General features: G+C 41.9%; 1 protein-coding gene across 3 annotated transcripts; it reads left to right on the top strand.

Annotated features, from left to right (window-relative positions):
• Window positions 1-74: 74 nt before the first annotated feature.
• LOC134017737 (interleukin-1 receptor-like 1) lies at window positions 75-20,604 on the top strand. 3 transcript variants are annotated; one of them, XM_062457697.1, is made up of 12 exons: window positions 75-224; window positions 7,342-7,537; window positions 14,129-14,200; window positions 14,333-14,582; window positions 15,127-15,319; window positions 16,049-16,220; window positions 16,588-16,650; window positions 16,896-17,034; window positions 18,300-18,454; window positions 18,645-18,788; window positions 19,369-19,539; window positions 19,739-20,604. In XM_062457697.1, the coding sequence occupies exons 3-12, from the start codon at window positions 14,131-14,133 to the stop codon at window positions 20,215-20,217; spliced, it is 1,836 nt and encodes a 611-aa protein (XP_062313681.1). In that variant the 5' UTR covers window positions 75-224; window positions 7,342-7,537; window positions 14,129-14,130; the 3' UTR covers window positions 20,218-20,604. The 3 variants fall into 3 exon arrangements, with proteins under 3 accessions (XP_062313681.1, XP_062313682.1, XP_062313680.1); XM_062457698.1 differs by lacking the exon at window positions 7,342-7,537 and having other exon boundaries at window positions 82-224; XM_062457696.1 differs by lacking the exons at window positions 75-224; window positions 7,342-7,537 and having other exon boundaries at window positions 14,054-14,200.
• The last annotated feature ends 951 nt before the right edge of the window (window positions 20,605-21,555 follow it).

Below are 21,555 nucleotides of genomic sequence, written 5' to 3'. Positions count from 1 at the left end.
ATAATAAATATTCCCTCCCTACAATTGCTCAACACCCTCCGTGTCAGCTTTCCAACGATGTGGAGGAAATTGCAACATAGATCTCCTTGACTAAAATTATTTTTGTTCCGAAGAAAACACTGCTATGGGGAAATGCTAATTTAGCGAGTGTATTTATTCCTCTGTATTTATTTTTGGATACTAATATGAACTTGAATAAACGAAAAGAGAAGTAGGTCTAACGGGTAAGTTAAACAAGTTTGTGATAAATATAGGCTACCTTATACCTTCTGTGTCATAGTCATATAGGCCTACTGAGTGTCAATTCAACAAGCTCGTTTGTTCGGATTCCCATTTTGTATAGCCTATAGCAAACTGAAATCCTTAAATGTTCCGGTAGTCCTGGTGTAAACGGTGTTCAGCAAGACGTGGTGTGGATGGGTTACTTTGCCAATTTATTTTGAAATGTAGGCTATTTACTTTACCTCTAATGTAACTTAAGAACAAAACCACAGGTGCTTACTTCTCATGTGAAATAAACCTCTCTCTGAAATATACAAGTTTACACTATGCCGTGGTTGGCGTGCATGCGGTTTAACATGGTAGGACTATTTGGAAATCCCCCCCAAATTGTATAGCTGTTTTCGTTTTTATTCCTGCAAATTCTTCGGCTTTCCGAGAAGCTGAGCTGTGGTCCTTGGCGTGCAACGTGCAGCTTCACACTTAAAACTGCAGAAGAACGGTGTTGCACGTTTGAAAGCACATGACTCTGAGTAAACCTTGTAGCTACAAAGTGTGCCTGGTCTGCGAAAATAGGGGGGACTCCAAGTGAGATTTCTCCCCCGCACCGACTCTATCGATGAATTCTTATTTTTGAGAAAATACCGGTAAATGGAGATATTACTGAGATCACCAATATCTGTTTGAATTTGGGTTCATGTCAATCTAATTTAAATTGCCATTACAAGCTCCGGTCTGCCTTGAATACGAAGAGCATGGATTTAAAAAATAATAATATAGCCTAAATGTTAGTCTAGATTAAATGAGCAAAATGACAAAATACAGAAAAATAAGTGTGGGGAAAAAATGTGTGTGGGGACATTCTGATTCGGTTGATGGAACTCATCCAAGATTGACAGCCTCTCTGAAGGAGTAGAGCTGGGAAAATACACAAAGGAGCCAGGCAGCTCTTGAGTCACAACCACAAGAAACCTCAAACAGGTCACTGGAGGCAGACTCAAAACGCAGAAAAAGATAACCTACTATGATAACTGTTACAATCTGTTCTCCTCTATCCATGTTGATACTTCAGTATGTTTCCGTCATTCATGTAAAAAGATCAATCAAAGTATAAATGTACATTAACAGTTGTTTATTATCTTACTACACTTAATCTCACAGTACTGTCTATAAATCCGGTACTACCGGATTTATAGATTTTTCAGATGTCAAAATAAGAGTCCCATTAGTTAATTTCCCCTTAACTTACATAACACATACAATCAGTATAATTGACACAATATGACACAATAGGAATACAAATAACAACAGATGAGAACACATAACTCAACAATAACAATAAGAGTCCAGATTCTAGGGGTGGGAATCTTTGGTACCTCATGATTAGATTCGAATCGATTCTTGTGGTCACGGTTCGATAAAAAATAGATGTTTAACAACCTAACTTTTACTGAAAACTCAGCAAAATACAGTGAATTCACGATGTCAACGTCTTCTACAAATAAATCTTCAAGCAAACAGGAGATAACAAAAGAGAAAAACGAAAGTTCACGACAAATTCAAACCTGTTAGCAACGATACTGCTAGCCCTAGCACGGAAACAAAAATACTAGCAGAGCTAGAAAAGCTAAGGTCAGAAAACCGAGAGGGGCATAACCAGACCAAGCTATCCCCTACGAAGCTGGAAACATCAATAGAAGAGCTGAAAGGTGAAATGATAAAACTAGAGAAAAGAATCACAGAGCCAAGAAGATCGCTAGCTTGGCTCTGCCCTCCTACATACTTCCGCTCAATATGGATTTTGCTTCTGTACTAGGTCTGGGATTTCAGTGCATCAGTCGGTTTTCAGAAACACATTTTTTGTCGGTCCAATCAGCGAACAGAGGGAGTGGCTGAGAACGATGACGTTGATGTTGTGCACTAGTTTGAGTTGTAGTTCAGTAATGGCGTCGGAGAAAGAAGGCAGAGCTATACGTTATCTGCTACGCCGAGAGATGAATCTTTCAGCTAGATGTGAAGATTTGCAGTACAGGTCAAGACGCAACAATTTGAGAATATATTGCGTACCAGAGGATAGTGAGGAAAAGATTTGAAGGCGTTTGCAAAGAAGTTGATTCAGTCGGTCTTTAAACCGATGCCTGATGTGAATCTGCAAATAGAGAGAGCCCACCGCTCTCTAACAACCAAACCTACCTTCCTGCCACACCCAGGTCCCTCCTCGTTAGATTCGTCGATTACTCCGTTAAAGACATGATTCTTCGTCAAGCATGGAGCCAAAAACTCACCTACAACAACGAACAAATATATTTCGATCACGACTATTCCCCTGAGTTGCAAAAGAAAAGAGCACAGGTGAGAGAGGTCATTAAACAACTAAAAGAGAAGAACATCAAGGCTAAATGCCTCTATCCAGCACAGCTAAAAGTGACCATGGAGTCAGGTGAGCAGACCTACCATTAGGCCGTAAGGTGAACCCTGTTATCGTTTCATCCCGCTCCACAGTCTGGCATCTACACAATCTTTAGCTCATAAAAAAGAACGTTGTGCTTAGCTACCAAAAAAAAGTTTGTTGCTAAAATTCCAGTCGATTGTCGATGCGTCTATGTTTTAATGCAGAACTAGTTTCTTCAGAGCGTAATAGGATTTTGGTGGCACGGTTCGACACGTGATCGTTCTACACCAATAAGGTAGCTGCTTTTTGTCCACATGGATGGATATGGCTGGCAAATAGAGGATGGGACCTTGCACGTCACCTGGATGACCAGAAATTCGGCCCCTGACAGTGTTTTGCATGTGGTACATTGCGGCTGCAAAAGTGCCTGTGAAACAGGCAGATGTTCCTGTTTTTCGCAAGGAATCACCTCCTGGAAATGAGTCTCTGTAGGTTGGGATGTCTGTCACCATATCAGTCACCCTGAAGATAAATATAGGACCAAATAAACAATTCAAATACTGGAGACTCAACGTCTCATTGCTCAATGACAAATTAATTACGGAAGAAATACACAAAGATTTAATAAATTACTTTGACATAAATGATAACGGCACTGTCTCCCCCTCCATCTTATGGGAGGGGGCTAAAGCAGTGATGAGGGGAAGCATTATCGCCATTTCTTCCAGGCTGAAAAAGCAAAGGTTAGCTCAACAGGATAAATTAGAGAAAGAAATTAAGAAACTAGAGACAGAGCATCAACAATCCAAGAAGCAGGAGGTATTGCAAACATTGAGCGAAACTAGGAAAAAACTGGATGACCTGTTAACCTACCAAACGGAGGGAGCATTGCGATTCATAAATAGAAAATACTATGAAATGGGAAACAGAGCAAGCCGCTTACTGGCTTTCCAACTGCGGAAAGCTCAATCCAGCAGGATGGTGCACAAAATAAAGGGCCGAGATAGTGACGAGATATTAACACAACCAAAAGATATTGCAGAGGCCTTTGCTACATACTATAGAAGGCTATCTGAAGAGGAAGCAGACCCCCATAAAAATGAGAAGATGGAGTCTTTTTTAAATTTCTTAAACTGGCAAAATTAACATCAGAAGAGGCAGACATGTTGTCTTTGCCAATTTCAGAAAAAGAAATCAGAGACAATATCGTAAAAAACATTAAATCTCCAGGTATAGATGGTTTCCCAGGAGAATTCTACAAAGCATATGTGAATGAGCTGACCCCAGTTTTATGCAATGTTTATAATTACGCACTAACAAAGGCGGATCCGCCTGGGTCGTGGTCAGAAGCAATAATAAGTGTCATCCATAAAGATAATAAAGACCAATGTGCATCATATCGTCTAATCAGCCTCTTATGCGTAGATCTTAAAATACTTACCTCAATTATAGCGAAGAGAATTCAAAAATACATACATACACTTGTGAAGCCAGATCAGACCGGTTTCATTAATAATCGCCAGGGCGTTGATAATGTCAGAATAGCCCTGAACTTACAAGCAAGTGCAGCCAAAAGGTATACCCCTTCAATGCTTCTCAGCTTAGATGCTGAGAAGGCATTTGATAGGGTTGACTGGACCTTCCTCCAGCAGACCCTCAGGTATATGGGCTTCAATAATACATTTGTCAAGTGGATTGGTATATTTTATAAAAACCCTAGATCTAAACGGTCATTGCTCCGACTTCTTCCCCCTGGGGCGCGGTACCCGCCAGGGAGATTCTATGTCCCCTTCTCTATTCGCACTGAGCCACCGGCAGAATTGATAAGCACCGATCCCCTCATACAAGGCATATCCTTGTATCCTAGTTTATGTTGAATGATTATGTTGAATGATTCAACATAAACTAGCTTTATTCGCAGATGACATACTATTATTCGTAGAATGCCCCATGGTCTCTATTCCTGCACTTCTAAATAGCTTAAATGAATACAGTGCTGTGTCGGGATATAAGATCAATGCAAACAAATCTGAAGCCATGATGATAAGTGGTGAATGGCCTTCACAATTAGATGATTTGGTCTCCTTCAGAGATCTAAGCAGGGATTTAGGTATTTGGGTGTTATTCTCACTCCAAAACCAACACAACTATATTCTGCAAACTATAGCGGACTGGTTAGAGAGATCAATCAAGATTTTACCAGATGGGATGTATTGCCCTTGTCACTTTTTGGTCGGATGGAGTCCGTGAGAATGAATATCCTACCAAGACTCCTTTTCCTGTTTCAATCTCTACCTATGCCAGTTCCACAATCCACATTTAAGATGTTTGAAAAACGTATATCTAAATTTATATGGCAAAACAGGAGACCCAGAATCCGTCTGAAAATATTGATGGCAAGCAAAGAGAAAGGAGGACTGGGTCTACCTAATCTAAAACTGTATTACTGGGCAGCCCAGCTTAGAGCAATAGTGGCATGGATGATCAAAGATGAGGAGAATGGGTGGGTATCTATTGAACAGAACTCTTTACCAGGGATATCATTATCTACTCTTTCATTTCTTAGTCAGCAGTCTCAGAAAAAAATCAGGTCTGGAACAATGTCAAAAAGCAACTAAAGGGGTCTGTAGTCTTGTCAAGGGCAGTGCCCATACTAGGAAACATAGAGTTTCTCCCATCTTTGGTTGATAATACCTACAGAAGGTATTAGTTATTAGTTAAGTTACTGGGCTGAGAAGGGGCTAAAAATTATGAATCAATTATTTGATGGGAATACTTTAAAATCTTTTTCACAACTCCAAGACAAATTTGACTTGCCCTCAAGTGACCTGTATATATATCTACAGATACGACACTACACTACAAAGCACTCCGACTGGGATAGTATTAAAAGAGACCCTATTAATATTGAGATCCACTTCATACATAGTTTTCAACAAACTGTGTCAACAAAGCACCAAGTGTCTCATATGTATAAAAGGTTGATGATAGACACATCAGATAACACTTTACATATTAAAGGGCAATGGGAAATGGAACTCAACACAACTATAGATGATGACTCATGTGAAGATATTTGTACTGCGTGTCACAGGGGGGTTGGTAGTCAGATGTGGAAAGAATTTGATTGGAAGGTGAAGATAAGATTCTTTAGGAATCCTCTGAAAGTGTCAATGTTTAAGGATAATGCCACTAATAAATGTTGGAGAAATTGTGGTATGGTTGGGGACCATACCCACTTATTCTGGGACTGTCCCATAATACAGACATTCTGGAAAGACATCAAGGAAGAGTTGGAAAAAATCTTTGAGACTGATATTCCCCTGGACCCTTTATTTTTTGTACTGGAAAAGACACAAGAAGAATTGTTTACTAAGGACCAGTGCTATTTTACATATTTTGTTGATGATTGCAAATAAATTGTTAAATTGCTAAAAATTATTACTATTAACTGGATGAAGCCTAGCCCTCCTACAATAGCTCAATGGATACAAAAAGTCAGACAGGTCCATACAATGGAAAATATGACTGCTATCCTTCAGCTAAATGTACCTATATTCGTACGAAGATGGACACCTGTCATTCTCTACCTGAATTAATAATATCAATCTGTCTAGTGTGTGATGTATCTCTGTAAAATTACCATACCTGTAACGTACTGTACATTTTACATTAAGTCATTTAGCAGATGTTCTTATCCAGAGCGACTTGCAGTAAGTACAGGGACATTCCCCCGAGGCAAGTAGGGTGAAGTGCCTTGCCCAAGGACAAAACATAATAGCACAGACTGGAATCGAACCAGCAACCTTCTGATTACTAGCCTGATTCCCTAACCGCTCAGCCATTTGACTCCTCCAACTGTATGTGGTGACTGAAGCCCAACCTTAAGGTGACTGTTTTTGTTTTGTTTGGCGTGTCTTTTTATTTTATGATTGACATTGCCTGCAATGTTCATCATGGGCAATAAAGTAAAAAAAATAAACGATTCACGATTTCTTTATCATAAAAAATTATTATAAAAAAAATACAGAAAAAAAACTAATTCTGAATCGATGTGAATTGCTAGAAGACTGAATCGCGATTCAAATGTGAATCGATTTTTTCCCCCACCCCTACCAGATTCAGTACAGTAGTTAAACAAATCTAGCAGAAGTTCATATCAATGAATGTTAAAGCCCTCTTTCTGCCCCTCCAGTACCATAGCATGAAAACCTGAAGTTTAACCCTTGTGTTATCTTCGGGTCGTTCTGACCCATCAGTCATTGTGACCCACCGTCGTATTGCGACAACTTTACCGCATACAAAAACAAAGTGAAGCATTTTCTTTTAACCGTTGGGCTGTCTCAGACCCCCCACATTGCGAAGGTTAAAAGAAAATTATTTTTATTTGTTTTTGTATTGGGTAAAATTGGGTAAACACAACGATGGTTCGTTATGAACCTTTGGGTCATGTGACCCGAAGGCAGCACGAGGGTTAACACCCACTTATCTACCCAACAGTCCTCAAAAACAGGATGTGAGTCGCTTGGGGTGAGAGGTATGACATGAAATTATGTATAGTGTTATAGGCAGTTAAGTAATTTTGTATGTAGAAATTCAAATCAATTGGATATAGCACATTTCATACAGCCAGATGCAGTACAAAGCTCTTTGCTGCAAAGAGCAAATAAATAAAACCCCTCATACACTATAAGAAACATGTCATCTTCCCCACCATGCAACTCTAACAGGAGGGCCTCCTGCTTGGCCAGCTTGCAGTCTGTGAGTTGTGACGTGGCTGTCCTCTCATTGGTCAAACCGCTTTCCAGTATTTTCTGGTGCCTGGCTAGCCTGGCTTCATCTTCAGATGCCTGGAGTGGTCAGAAGCGACTGCCTCTCCCTCTGGCCGTCCCTCCGTCACTGCTCCTGGGCCTCTGCTGTTTCTAGGTGAGCGCTACCTACTCTCTACACCTATCTTCTGACGGAAGCAGACTGCTTTATCCCTGTAAGACCCGATTTAAAATTTCAACATCACCTTTAGCTCTCCAAAAAACACATTTGCAAATAAGATTTTTTTGGAACGACAACATTTACATAACCAATGGGTCCTATTGTCTTGCCTTGCAATGCTATTGGATACATTTGGTCTTTCAAAAAAATGAAATTAGCAATTAAAGAGCTAAAGGTGACGTTGTAATTTTACAACAAGGGGTCTTACAGGGATTCTGGGAGAGAGACTCTCCGGATAATGTGATTTTATATATGCCTCTAATCTGATAAGGAGCCAAATCAATATGTGAGTTCATGTCATAACTCTCACTGCAAGCGACTCACATCCTGTTTTTGAGGACTGTTGGTTTAGATAAGTGGGTGTTAAACTTGTTAAAGTTTTCATGCTATGGTACTGGAGGGGCAGAAAGAGGGCTTTAACATTCATTGATATGAACTTCTGCTAGATTTGTTAAAACTACTGTACTGAATCTGGACTCTGGAGTTGTTATCATAGTAGGTTATCTTGTTCTGCGTTTTGAGTCTGCCTCCAGTGACCTGGTTGAGGTTTCCTGTGGTTGTGACTCAGATCTGCCTGGCTACTGTTCTTCCCTTAATAACAGTTTCTCCATCAGCACCCGTTTCTACTGAAATTACAACTAATTCACCTTATACCTTTGTGTTTTCCCAGCTCTACTCCTTCAGAGAGGCTGTCAGTCTTGGAGGAGTTCCATCTTCCGAATCAGAATGTTCCCACACAAATCACCACAATCAAACCATTATTTAGATTCAAAACTAACCCACAATCAGACAAACCCACATTCAGAGCTAACCCACAGATAAATTAATTAAAATTAATAGGTTAATTACGTTAACATGATGTTACAAAAGACCATCTTGAATGGAAGTTATACTGAATTAATTATTTTGTTAGATAGAGTTGACATAAGAAGTCGTTTTGTGCATGTTGATGTGAATAATCGAGTTGTCCAGCTAGCAATGACTGTAATGGAAGCCACCCAGAACTTCTTCAATATGGCTGTTAGGAAAAATGCATGGAGACACTCCTTGTTGTTTTAATTCTGCAGACATAGACACACCCACACTACTGTGAAGAGTGGGAATACTGACTACAAGTGTGGACAGGTTGAGATTTTTTTTTGATTGGGCTATAGCATTACCTTGCACATTTCTAGTTTTGTGACTATTAGCAGTCTTTTCCTCCCTTTCTCTCTTCCCCTCTCCTTTTGTCTCTCTCTTCTCTATCTGTGGGGTTATGCTCATATGTTATATTCTGCTCCACCTATTTTTTGTAGATCAACATTTCCACCCACACAACATGAACATATTTAACCTTAAAGACGTTTATAAAAGTGGATCAAATATACTCTTCCTTCAAATACTTAATAAAGAACATCATTAGTTTTGTCCGATGGTAAGCTACATTTTATCAAAGGCATTGTGATCAGATGTTTACAGTGACAACAGTATGGTTGCTATTGCTCAGTGTGATTCAACCACAACTTGCATAACACTTACACCAAATCAAGTCAGAGGATCATCAAGTTAACAGAGTAAGAGTTCACTTATGTCTGCTTGATGAGGACCTTAGCTTCACCATCTCAGTGGATGTCTGAAAGCTAGCAGCAACTTTAGTGTGAGGGTGAGGTCTAGCAAACGCCATGCGTTTCAACTTTAGAAAGCAGGACGTTGCCTCAGCGTTGTGTTGCCCCGGTAGCTTGTTGAGGGCCCATCCACTCGGACTTACTGTTCCAACATGTTTACTATTTTAGAGGCAAAACAGATGGTCAAAGATCGACGACCTGAGATGGCTGTGTTTGAGTCAACATCACACTAGCACTCAGAGTGAAGACCCATCCAAACACCCTTGCTGGCATTGGGCTGTTGCACAAGACTGAGTGCACATTTCACAAATTTGTTCTTACATTTAGTCTTTTTTTTTTTTTTGTGTAAATGACTAAATGTAAAATGCTAAATGTTCTTGACGGACCTCTTGCGCCACGACTGCGGTAAACATTATGTCTTGTCAGCATTTTGGGTCATTGATCCGACTGACACACAGGCAATTGTGAGTGAAAAGTCAAAAAAAGTGGAAGGGAGAGGATGTGAAACCCTGGGGGGTTCAGCTATGTTCCCTCGGCCCCCACAACTTGGCCCCACTGTCTCCCACGCTCCTCTCCGCTCCTAACCCTAACCCTGGCTTGTCCCACCACTGCACACTGCTGGCTCTGGACATCAGAAGCAAGCCTCTTGGTTCACAACCATGTGGTGGCTCAGATGAGAGCTTCCTGTCCTCGTACTCTGCACGCTTTGTGGCTATTTGTAGCCTGGTGCTTGGCCTCTGTTTTCCACATCCTGTTGAACAGATCTGCAGAATCCTGATATCTCTCTGTGTGCAGCCTCGCCCATGCATCGCCTCAGCAGAGAAAGGTGGAGAGATTACTCACCACAAGGAATGTTGTGAACTGACGTGTCACCTCCAAGGGAATGTGTGCGAAATGACTTTTTAACCACAAGAATGGCCAGTTATACCGTTACATCTCTTCAGTTTGAGTGATCACCTCAATGAGGTGGAATTATTTGCAACCTTTATACTCTGTCAGTGAATCGCTTAGGGAAAAACTGTAGTCTGGTTTGTGGTAGTGGGAAAGAACAGGATTTAAGACAGTGTGTGAGTCAATAATTCTGTACATGACTTTTCTAAAATGAATAAAAAGTGACACAACCCAATTCATTTATTAGCATCAGATCAGAGTTAGGGACTTTTCTGGTCAGATTTCAGAGTCTGGCAGTGGGATGTGTGTGGTTTTTCCAGCAGAGTATAAGAGTCTAAGGGCCCTATTGTAACGATCTGAAACGTTCCATGGCGGATTGCTATTATAACGGCGGATTTGCCAGGCGCATGCCATGAGCGGTTTACAGCCGAGGAGACCGACGTTCTCGTCAGGGCCGTAAAAGATAGAGAAGTGACATTGTATGGGAAAGGCAGAGCAGTTTTCTCATTGCACTTAGTTGCCCACTCATGCTGCTCATTCAAATTCTTATACATTTTTTATATTGTTATATTTTTTAATTGTTTAGTTCTTAGAATTAGTTTAACTATTGTACTTTTTTACTTAATTTAAGACCCGTATATGTTTATTGTTTGCACCTTCCTGCCACAGTAAATTCCGTGTTTGTGTAACATAGGCTACATGGCGAATAAACCGAATTCTGATTCTGATGGGCATGGGAGATAGCCTGACGTTGTCATACTCATAATTCTAGTCAGAATATGAGTCTGAGAACTCTCCGTTGGGCTGTGACTATGGGGCGTGTTTCAAACGAACCTGGAAAACAAATGCCTCTTCGCTCAATTGGATAGATCTACAACCAATCAGAGCAACGTAGTATGTTAACTTTTACCGAATCCCGTAGGAAGGACGGCAAAAACATATTTCCATTGACAAATGCCTTGATTGCGTTTCTCTGTTCCTCTTTCAAAATTAATGCGCTGTCGATGTCTTCTAAAACAGACTCGATGGCAGAATCATAACATCCCAGATCTCCAGCGGTAGCCATGTTTGTTCAAAACGAATTCAACTTAAGCGCTCTTTTGTGACGTGGGTGATTATGTTACTGTTGATCATCTGTCCATCATCGTATAAAGCCCGCCCTGGCAATTTCATTGGTCCGCCCAGATTCTGGTTTTCTGTAGTTGTCCCCAATACGAGACCCTCCAGACCCAACTTCCCGACCAAATTTTTTTGTGGGCGGGACGAAGTTGGGCTGGCAGCCAGGCTACATGGGAGAAGAAACCTACCCAAATTAGCTTCGGTTAAACAGGCGTGGGAGGAAATTGCCACAGTTGTTCCAAATCAAGTTCACATACATAGAGATTTCTCATGAAAATATTTTTAATCATTGACATGAAAGAAATGTAACACACCTAGCCATAGGCTACAATAAATCAAAACAATGAAGAAGACCCTGGCTTCACCAGCAGTGCGCACGGGCCAAGCTTGCGCCATTAAAATAGCATCTGAATACCGCAACATAGACTACGTTTTTCCTGGTCTGTGGCGGAATTGTTTTTCTGAAACTGCAAAATAGCACCTGGGAACGTTTGCGCCGGAACACGCCTCCTTTTTCGCTGAACCGCCCCCGGGAGCGCAAAGTCATTCCCTAATTTACCGACGTGCTTCTGTGGAGGGAAAAGTCCGCTTTGCGTCGAGTGCAAACTAGGAATTATACTTGCGTCGTTTACAAAGTCAATTGCGCTGGGTGCAAGATAGGGCCCTATCAGAGTCTATCAGAGGCTCACATGAACAGCACCCGACCACCAGACAGACTTCTGTGTGTGACAGACTTTTTGACGTACTAGAGCAACTCAATTGAGAGTAAGCTCTTCAGTGTCGGTGTCTGTGTAATTCTACAAAGATTCTTTGTAATCATGTGTGACTTGCTTAGGGTGATATCCAGTGGCGAAAATCTGCTATCAACTTTGGGGGGGACAATTATATGACATTTTCTCAAGAGCAATTTCTGAGGGGGACACCAAAATGACTGCTGTAACACAGCCTACATTGTAATATGTTAAATGTATATTGAGGAACCATAATTAATACTCCTGGATCATTTATAGTTAGTAACTGAAGGGTCGTCTCAACTTGTTCAAATGTAGTTATAGTAGTGTTTCTTATCAGTCAAGTATGAATGCAGGTGTACAGTATTTACAACCAGCAATACCAGGAAAGGCCAGTATGTACTGTACACTGTATGGGTGAAGTTTATGTAATTACAATGGGCATGGTGCAGTCTCATCTAAAATAATCTCAATTGAACCATCATAAAGTCGGGGGAAATCGCAAAACCATTTCTCTTGAAATGTCAACACTTTGTTGGCAAGAGTCTGCGGTTCTATAAATTGTGGGTGTGGCTGATATGGTTCTGTGCCACCACTGAGGTGACTAGACAGTGCTGTGCCACTGTCTCCTATACTGGTGCTGCTGGCAAAAAGGTTGACCCCCGGACCTGCCATGGCTGTGACACTATCATCTGAAGTCGCTCCCTGGCTCTTTCCCTTTCACCACCCTCACTGACTCACAGTCTGTCTCCTAGAAAAGAAATAAGATGTTTGCCATCCTCCTAACTACCAGTACCCAATACTACACAATTAATCACAAAAACAATACCATTGCCTCAAATTAATCTGGGTTCAGTCACCAGTTTAAGTAGAGAGTGGGGGTATCCATGGCATTGTCCAATTATGTCCCTATTTTACAAGTCTAAAGAAGAGAACCCGTCATGTTGCCAAACAAGAGACTCAACAAACTTATTTTAGCACATTTCACATTATTTTTATGAACATTTTATCAACTAGTCTTTGAAATTAGGCCACTAGGGTTCTTTCTTTGCGTTTTGGTGTCCTGAAATGCTCTGATGTCCATCTTTCTTTTTTCTGCAATTTTTCTACCATGCTGGCCGCACACACAATGTACAGGTTAATTACAGTAGGAGATGGGCTTTTATAATTTATTACCATTCTTTTAGAATAGGCTTCGATCTACCAGGTAGCTAGACAGTCAGTTAGGAAAGGTGAAACGGATTGCATTGACAGCTGGATTGACAGCTGTATGAGTTCACCCTTTACACAACGCAAACTGCAACCTTTTGTCATTTTAATATAATTCATGTTTTGGTTTTATATTTGGCTGGCTTCCCAAAATAGCTGAATATGCAGCTAGCGAGCCCCAATTCCGTTTGTGTGGTATTTGCCATCATCTTTGTTATAGCCAGTTTACTCCAGATCGGCACACAGGTGCTTCAAAGTCCCTAGAGACGATTTAGCTTTTGCAACTAGACCATTTAAGATAATTATGACAATGGTAGAATATAGTATAGTTCTGTTCAGTATCGCTACGCATGGCAAATGGATTTAGAAGAACTACAATATCCGTGCTGATCTTGGATTAAATTGACGATAGCAAAGTTTCCATCTTTTGACGACGCCAAATGGAATAGTGCTAGCTAATGTTTTATCGGTTTGTTTGCTAGCTATGCAAATGCAGCTAGCTTAGTGTGTGTGAACCCTGCCAACATAGTGAAATCGCTATGGTGCGATTAACTGGATTGATTTCACGTTAGCCACGTGCATTTCAAATGGTAGACACTCAAGTCACCTTGTCAGATATTACAACTACTTACTGGACATCAGCCACCAACGACACAAACAGATACTGTCCGATTTTCACACACGCACCTGCATCACTGCCGAGGGCTGGGGCTGTGGATCAAACCATTGTGGGACCAAGGGAGGGGTTTGAAATCTTTTTAAACTTCAAAAAGCGCCATTGTGTCCATAATCAGCAAAGCGCTTTCATTGCATATTATCAATGTTGTTGAAATTACATAGTTATGTTTACAGTGATTTATTGGGGGGGACAAATCATATTTTTCCCAGGATTGGGGGGGTCGTGTCCCCCCTGCCCCCCCCGGGATTTCCGCCCATGGTGATATCATGTATTAATTGCTGTTTCTGTCTTCCAGACATGGGTTGGCTCCAGAACTTTCTCCTCTTCTCAGCCCTCAGCCTCATCAACAGCTCCTCAGCAGCAGGTGGTAAGTAGGACCATCATTTCAATCACCTGCTCAAGTCACCACTGTATCACTGTACCAACTTGTGTCAGTTGACTGTGTGTTTGCTCATCTATGACCTCCCTTCCCTCTATCTTCCCTGACGCCTCTCTGCAGAGGGCTGTAAGGAGTATGGCCTGCAGTTTGAGCGGTCATTCTCAGTCGTAGGGGAGGCTGCCATGTTGAACTGCACCCTGGTAGCCCCTGAGGTGTTTGACTTTTGGAATGTCTCCTACAACATCCACTGGTACAGCGAGGAGACACTGGAGCTGGGCCAGGCTACAGAACGTACTCTGGTGAGGGGCACCACTCTGTGGTTCCTCAATGCTTCGCTGCAGGACACAGGAAAATACTTGTGTGTTGTGAGGTACCTACTGAACACCTCCTCGTCAAACCTAACTAGTATTTTCTTTCATGGTAGACATGTTGTACACTGAATGTATCTGGGAGAGTTTGGGCATCAGTGTGTTTGACTTTGTGTGTTCTTTGTTTTGGCTTATCAAAAATTAACTATCGCTTTGAAATACTCTCCAAAGAGACAAATCTAATCTAGATGATCTAATCATCCAGCTGATGTCCATTAAATTGATTCAGTATACATATAGCCTAGCTTTGATCAGATCAGAGCAGTGCTGTGGACTTGACCATTTCTGCATCAACATGAGCCAAATGAGTGTGCACTGTGTTTTCAGACACAAACTCAAGTTGCTCCTGATGGTTAGGCCAGTGCCTTGCATGGCAGCTCTGCTGCCATCGGGGTGTGTGTGTGTGTGTGTGTGTGTGTGTGTGTGTGTGTGTGAATGGATGGATGAGAGGCAAGTGTAAAGAGCTTTGAGTGCCGCTCGGTGCTGATAAATGCACTTTGTAAATGCTGTCCATTGACCATTTTACCACCATTCTCCGGTCAACAGAACTCCAACCCAGTGTTTCTCTCTGACCACCTCACTGATCGTGAACCAAACCAACTCACACTGTGACCATCCATATAAATTTCCTCTGACCCTGACCAACTTGGTCAATGACAAACTGGTCTGTCCAATGAAGGACCAGTTAAATGAAATAGGAGATTTCTACTCCATCCAGTGGTACAAGGCGATGCCTGAGGTGAGGAATGTGTCTGCACTGAAATGCCACTGGTTAATAAGTGCTTCAGAAACTTGTTTAGTAATTCATTGAATATAGAAATGCAAAAACATTTATAGACTTTTGATATCAGTAATACCTCCAAATCAGAGGTTTCTAAAAAGGCCTATAAATGACCCAGAATTACCTATTAACTAACCAGTGCGTTTCCCGAAAGCGTCGTAAGCCTAAATTGATCGTAGAATCCATCGTAGGACGAATCTTAGTTTTACTGGCCGTTCCTAAAGACATTGTAGCTAAAGTGTCTCTTGAAAATTCGTAACTCTTGAAAGTGCATAGATTAGCCTACTCCTTACGAGCATGTTTGGGAAACGCACGTAAGAAATATCGATGGTTTCGTTTTTTGCTCGATCGTTGCTACGATCCATCGTTATCGGGAAACGCAGCCCAGATACATAAGAGCAATAGAAAGATACATTGTAGCAATACTGTAATAAGATGCACTGCAACACACTGCCGTTTACACAAATTGAATGGGAAAATGTGTCACTACTTTTGACTGGTACTGTATAACAAGTATTGATAAATAGTAGCCATACACAAATACATTGTATAAGTTTAACGTATTTGTTAAGTATCTTACTAGTATTAGTACTAGTATAAGTACTTAAAAGTCTTATTTGCATTAGCATTGATGTCTCAGTTTCTGTTGAACCCCTGTCTGATAGCTTCTTCAATAAACCATTTCAGGGCTGTGAGCTCATTGAAAACAAAAAAAAGTATACCTACATTCGTGGGGGCCAGGATCTGATGCTGGCAGGGGTCCGACCCGAGGACAGAGGCTTCTACACCTGCACCGTCACCTTTGACCTTGGTGGGGTGCGCAGAAGCATGTCAGCTACCATCGATTGTGGGGTGAAAGGTAAGGGGGGCACCAGGAAGAAGGGCTTGCACAGGGGCAGCCCAGGATGGGTGTTTTAGGGGCGAAATGTTTTGGCAATAAGTGCATGCATTGTTATAAACGACCATTCAGAATTAACTGTATTGCACATGCTCAACCAAATTTTCACACCCAGATGAATCCCCCGAATGTTAACTAAGGTTTGTTTTCACACCCAGATTAATCACCCGAATGTTAACTAAGGTTTGTTTTCGCACCCAGATTAATCACCCGAATGTTAACTAAGGTTTGTTTTCGCACCCAGATTAATCACCCCAATGTTAACTAAGGTTTGTTTTGTTTAGAGGGGTAGCAGCAGATCCTAACAGCATCCTTGTTGTCATTTCAGAGGAATATGTCCTACTTCCTCGAATAGTGGAGCCTGTTAACGAGGTGGTCAAGGCAGAGTTGGGTGAGTTCAGTTGACCAGCCACCTAAAGCATGTACACCTTACAGTGTTTGTAATGTTGTACTGTTTTGTGTTATTTGGACCATGTGTAATGTTAGTTGGACTTTCATTGGACTTTCATTGTGTGTTTAATGACAGTTATCTTATCATGCAATGATAAGATAACTGATGTCTGAGAAGTCCCTAGGAGTCTAAATATTGTGTGTGTATGTATGTGTGTGTGTTTGTATACATGTCTGTGTGCACAGGCTCGTCCTTCAGCAAGGTGTGTTATGTATTTGTGCCGTGTGTGGGGAAACATTCTGTGGATGTGTATTGGCTAGACAAGGTTGCTGACGAATACTTCGACAATAACGCCAACAACAGAGTCTACCACCAAACACAGCCGTAGGTTAATCCGTATATCTATCTATATATCTATCTGTCTGTCTGTCTGTCTGTCTGTCTTATCTACAGATGTTATTCACTTAATTGGATCATCACTTTGGTGCGGCTAAGCTCATCTTGGAGCTTGCATGATGGCGTTTTTTACCCAAGATTTATTTTTGAGGGTTAACTTTGCTAAAACCTAGCATCTCAGAGCAGACATTGTATAAGCCTAGTAGCCATACTGGTTCCTTAAGTTTGTCAATTCGTAGTTCTCATAACACAGTATAGAAAGTGCAGCAAACAGCGTAAATGCCAGAAGGGCCTACTAAATTGCAACATTTGTTTTTCCCAGGTTTTTAATAGCAATTTAAATCTACATCTATACTGTCCCGTAAAGTAATTATCCTCACGGTATGGTATGCAGGGCATCTTGAACTTAAGATCTGGCAAGTCCACACCCAATGGATGACATGAATGTGAATGGGGGGATAGACATGGGTCATTTCAGCTCTGCCCTCACGCTGCCTATCTCCCCACTCTCAGTCTCCACACATGATGGTGTGAGGAGAGTCTTGTTAGACGAGATCCAGTTAAGATCGGAGTTTATTACCAGCTCAGTACTCCAAATACCACTCAATTTTGTAAATTTAATGTACAAAATATAAATTTAATGTAACACATGGTTCGTATTTCAATAAAAGACAAAAATATCTACAATTTTGTTTAATTGCTTTTATCCAAAGTATGACATTCAGGGGGACTTTCAAACCTTGGACCTCTAGATCTGCAGTCAAGTGCTCTACCACTTGTTATTAGTGTTGTTGAAACATACATTGTTAATGTTGTATAATGTAACTGTTATAAAGTTGCGACCAGAAAACCACTTAGGTTAAGATGGAATTATACAATTTATTCAGTTAATTATTATTTCACTGTCACTGCTTCACCATCACCAGGCCATCTAATGAGTTATGTTTCAGTGGACAAAGAGGCTTAAAGAGTGTTGTCCCAAAGTCTATCCTCTTAAAAGTCAAGAATTTGGAATGTAAATCTGTGTAAAACCGCTATTATGTGATTGTAATCAATATAATGAGTGGGCAGTGAACACTTGGAAGTAATGTTATTAAAAACTAAATTGGCATTCTAAGCATTCAACCTCTATAGGATAACATTTGTAGCTATACCCAATATGCATTGCTTGCTATCTTAAAGCAAGAATCCTCAAATTCAGTGAGTAACATCTGTATCTCGATCCATCCATCCATATGTATTTCCCCTGCCAGGGACCAGAGACAGGTTGACGGGGAAAAAGGGGTGTGGCTGAATCACCTGCTGACATTCTCTGAAGTGAAGCAGGAAGACTTCTATGTCAACTACTCATGTGAAGTCTACAGTTACCGTGGTAGTGTGGAGGCACAGTTTACACTCCTACCCGCAGGTCAGAGAAAAAACAACTATGATAGTGTTACCTCACTAATGATGGTTAATCCTCATTAACAGTATTATAACCTCATCTATGATAGTGGAACCTCACTTCTGTTCATGCAACAACAACAACAATGAGTGTGTAACCTCACCTTTGACCTATTTCTTTATTGATCCTAGTTATTAAACCTCCGTCTCTACAGATCCCAACCTGATGCTTCCTGTCGGCCTGCTGTTAGGCTGCCTGGCTCTGAACTTCACTGCTGCTGTGGTCTTCTACTACCTGTTCAAGATCCACATTGTGCTCTGCTTCCGGGGAGTCTTCCCTTTCCTCTACAAAAGCCCAGGTATGTGTGTGTGTCTGTTGCCTCCTTGCTCTCTAAAACAAATGCATATTCAGTTTAAGAAAATGGAAAATCCATAACATGCATCACGTACAAAAAACAAGCATTCACACAAAATATAACTCACACGCACACACGTAGTTTGTAAACATTGCATCTATTCCCCTCTACTCCTAACCACATGTGAAAACCAAAGTGAGTGTGTATGCGGATGGAACTTCCTCTAGCACTGCATGTTCAGCGTGCTTCACAGGTTTGACAGGAAACTCAGAGGCAAAACTCAGACTTGTGCTTTGATACCACACTCTTTTCTTAGAGTTTCTCTTTACACCCAACACAGCAGAGTAGCTGGATGGAACAACTAGACAGGGTGTACTTCTGGGTTTAGCCGTGCATGCATCACACCTCACTGTTGACCTTGTACACGGTAACATAGGTATTACTTTGCCCATATTGTTGCATAATGATGGGTGCACCATGGTGTTTTCAGTACAAAATCACTGGCCGCAAGTCAAACCATGATTCCCCACCCTGAGGTCCCTAACCTCCAGTGTGTTTGGCGCCCCCTGTCGTTCTGTGTTAGATGCTGATGGGAAGCTGTACGACGCCTATGTGGCGTATCCTCGGCTGCTCCCTGGAGACAGAGCCAACAAGGAGGTGGAGGGGTTTGCCCTCCACACGATGCCCCAGGTGCTGGAGGGGAAGTGTGGCTACAAACTCTTCATACCGGGGCGAGACAACCTACCAGGGGAGGGTAAGTCATGTGGGATAGAACAAGGACCAATCAGGAGTCTGATACCTAAATTATACCACTACTGTACACCAATTCTGTCACGTTATGTCAGAGGAGTTTCTGTTGCTTTTCTTCAGGTACAGAACAACATTACAGGACATGTTCCTTTCAAATAAACCCAATAAAACATGTTTTGTTTTTCATCTCTCCTTCCGTCTAGCTGTGGTAGACTTGGTGGAGGAGAGGATACGGGCCAGCCGGCGTCTCCTGCTTCTCTATTCCGCCTCTGCATTCAGCAGCAGTGATGTCAGCGCTGTCTCTGAGGCGTGGCAGCATTGGTACGAGCGAGAGACGGCCATGCACCACGCCCTGCTGGAGGGCAGTCTGCGTGTGGTGCTGCTGGAGCTGGAGGAGCTCCACCCCGCCCAACTGGCCGTCCTCCCACCCTCGCTACGCCAGCTACGGAAGAAGCAGGGCGTCGTTCGTGTCCGTAAGAACCACACGGCCCGCAGGACCACCAGGAGGCCGGGGGGGTGGAGTCTGGCAAGTGGGGAGGAGGCGCGGCAGGAGGGGGTGCAAGGCCTGGTAACACCCCCTCTGTGTCCGTCGTCACGGTTTTGGAAGGAGCTGAGGTATCACATGCCAGTCAGGGGCAAGAGGATGCCATGTTCTGAAAGGAAAACACTGGGGAACGTGTAAATCTCTGTAAAAAGACTGTAATGTAAAAAGAAATATGGATGGATTGGTGAACGGAGGGATAAAGGAATTAATTAATGGATGGATAAATGGGCATTCAGACAGCCTTTCACCCTGTAGATTCCTGGACTACCAATTACTAAATCTGTATTGGATATCAGTCACAAACCTGTAGGCCTACTTTCTTCCCTAGAGAAGGACTGTAGACTCTCAGCTGCATGGTTGCTGGGTGTTATGACTTTCTGCATCATAGACTGTCAATGACAGGTGGTGTCAATATAAGTGTCCACACAATAGATCTGTAACACACACTCTACCACTGTAGTGCATCTCTACTGTTGTAAATAAGGTTAAGCAACAGTTATGTAATAAAGACTGTACATAGATTCAGTGATTATTCTCGTTGTACTTCACAGACACCGTCACTGACATAAGCGGCATTAAGCTAGGCTAATAATGGACCAAACCTGAAAAGGTTTCCTTTTCAAACACACAAACCGAGCCAAATAAGAAGCATTGGCCTACCTATAGGCAGGAGTCCGAGGTACGCTTTTGAAGCGCTTAAAATTTTGAAGTTAAATACTGGAACTGTCATCATGATTTACAATGATCATATTTCAGTTCGAAACAAACGCAGTTCATCGGGTGTCAAGAAACAGCGTGCGACGGGAGACAGCCTTATCCCCTCAGCTTCACGTAGCTTTAGACGTCGAAACCAATAATTAGCTGCATGCTACGTTTGAAGTGGAAAGTTTATCATCGGCCGCTGAGTTCTGTTTGATGCTGTGGAAACTCGCAAACTAGATGTTATCGGCTACACACGTCAGCCCAGTGACTTGGTTACCTATTAAGATTTCCATCATTAGTACAGACGCGATATGCACCTATCTCTACCAGAAATGACCATTGGACAGTCTCTAGCTCGCTCGAAAGACAAAATCCCCGATTGTACAGCATTTGCGGGCGTCAGGGAGCCGCTATTCAAATGCGGGAGACTGCCGGACCTTCCGGGAGACTTGGGATGTCTGTTAGTAGCCTATTCTTTTATAACTTGGTAAAGACGCTGAGACTTCTGGACATCTTTCAAGGTATTTTATACTGAAGTGTGGAATTTAACTTGCACTTGACAATGTAGGACCAGAAAGGGAGACCTCCACCACGGCAGTCGTATCAGTTTATAAAGATAAACTGAAAGAGAAATAAGCAAGGCCGTAGCCCACAATGTTGACTCCATATTGGGGGGGGAAGAAATCTGCTGTGGAGTCTGAAGGTCCCCCCCTGAAAACCTTTTACGATTAGTTATGAATATGATTAACATTTTTATGATAATTTCGGACCGCG

This window comes from Osmerus eperlanus, chromosome 3 (genome assembly GCF_963692335.1).
Source record: "Osmerus eperlanus chromosome 3, fOsmEpe2.1, whole genome shotgun sequence".
In the NCBI taxonomy this organism is placed as follows: Eukaryota; Metazoa; Chordata; class Actinopteri; order Osmeriformes; family Osmeridae; genus Osmerus; species Osmerus eperlanus.
This window is presented reverse-complemented; position numbering and strand designations above follow the sequence as displayed.

What these genes read in the sequence shown, in the direction of transcription:
- LOC134017737 (XM_062457696.1), top strand. Translation starts at nt 14,089, where the DNA reads ATGGTGATATCATGTATTAATTGCTGTTTCTGTCTTCCAGACATGGGT. An exon ending in CAGCTCCTCAGCAGCAGGTG is followed by an intron (nt 14,201 to 14,332) that starts GTAAGTAGGACC and finishes GCCTCTCTGCAG; the next exon opens with AGGGCTGTAAGGAGTATGGC. An exon ending in CATCGATTGTGGGGTGAAAG is followed by an intron (nt 16,221 to 16,587) that starts GTAAGGGGGGCA and finishes TTGTCATTTCAG; the next exon opens with AGGAATATGTCCTACTTCCT.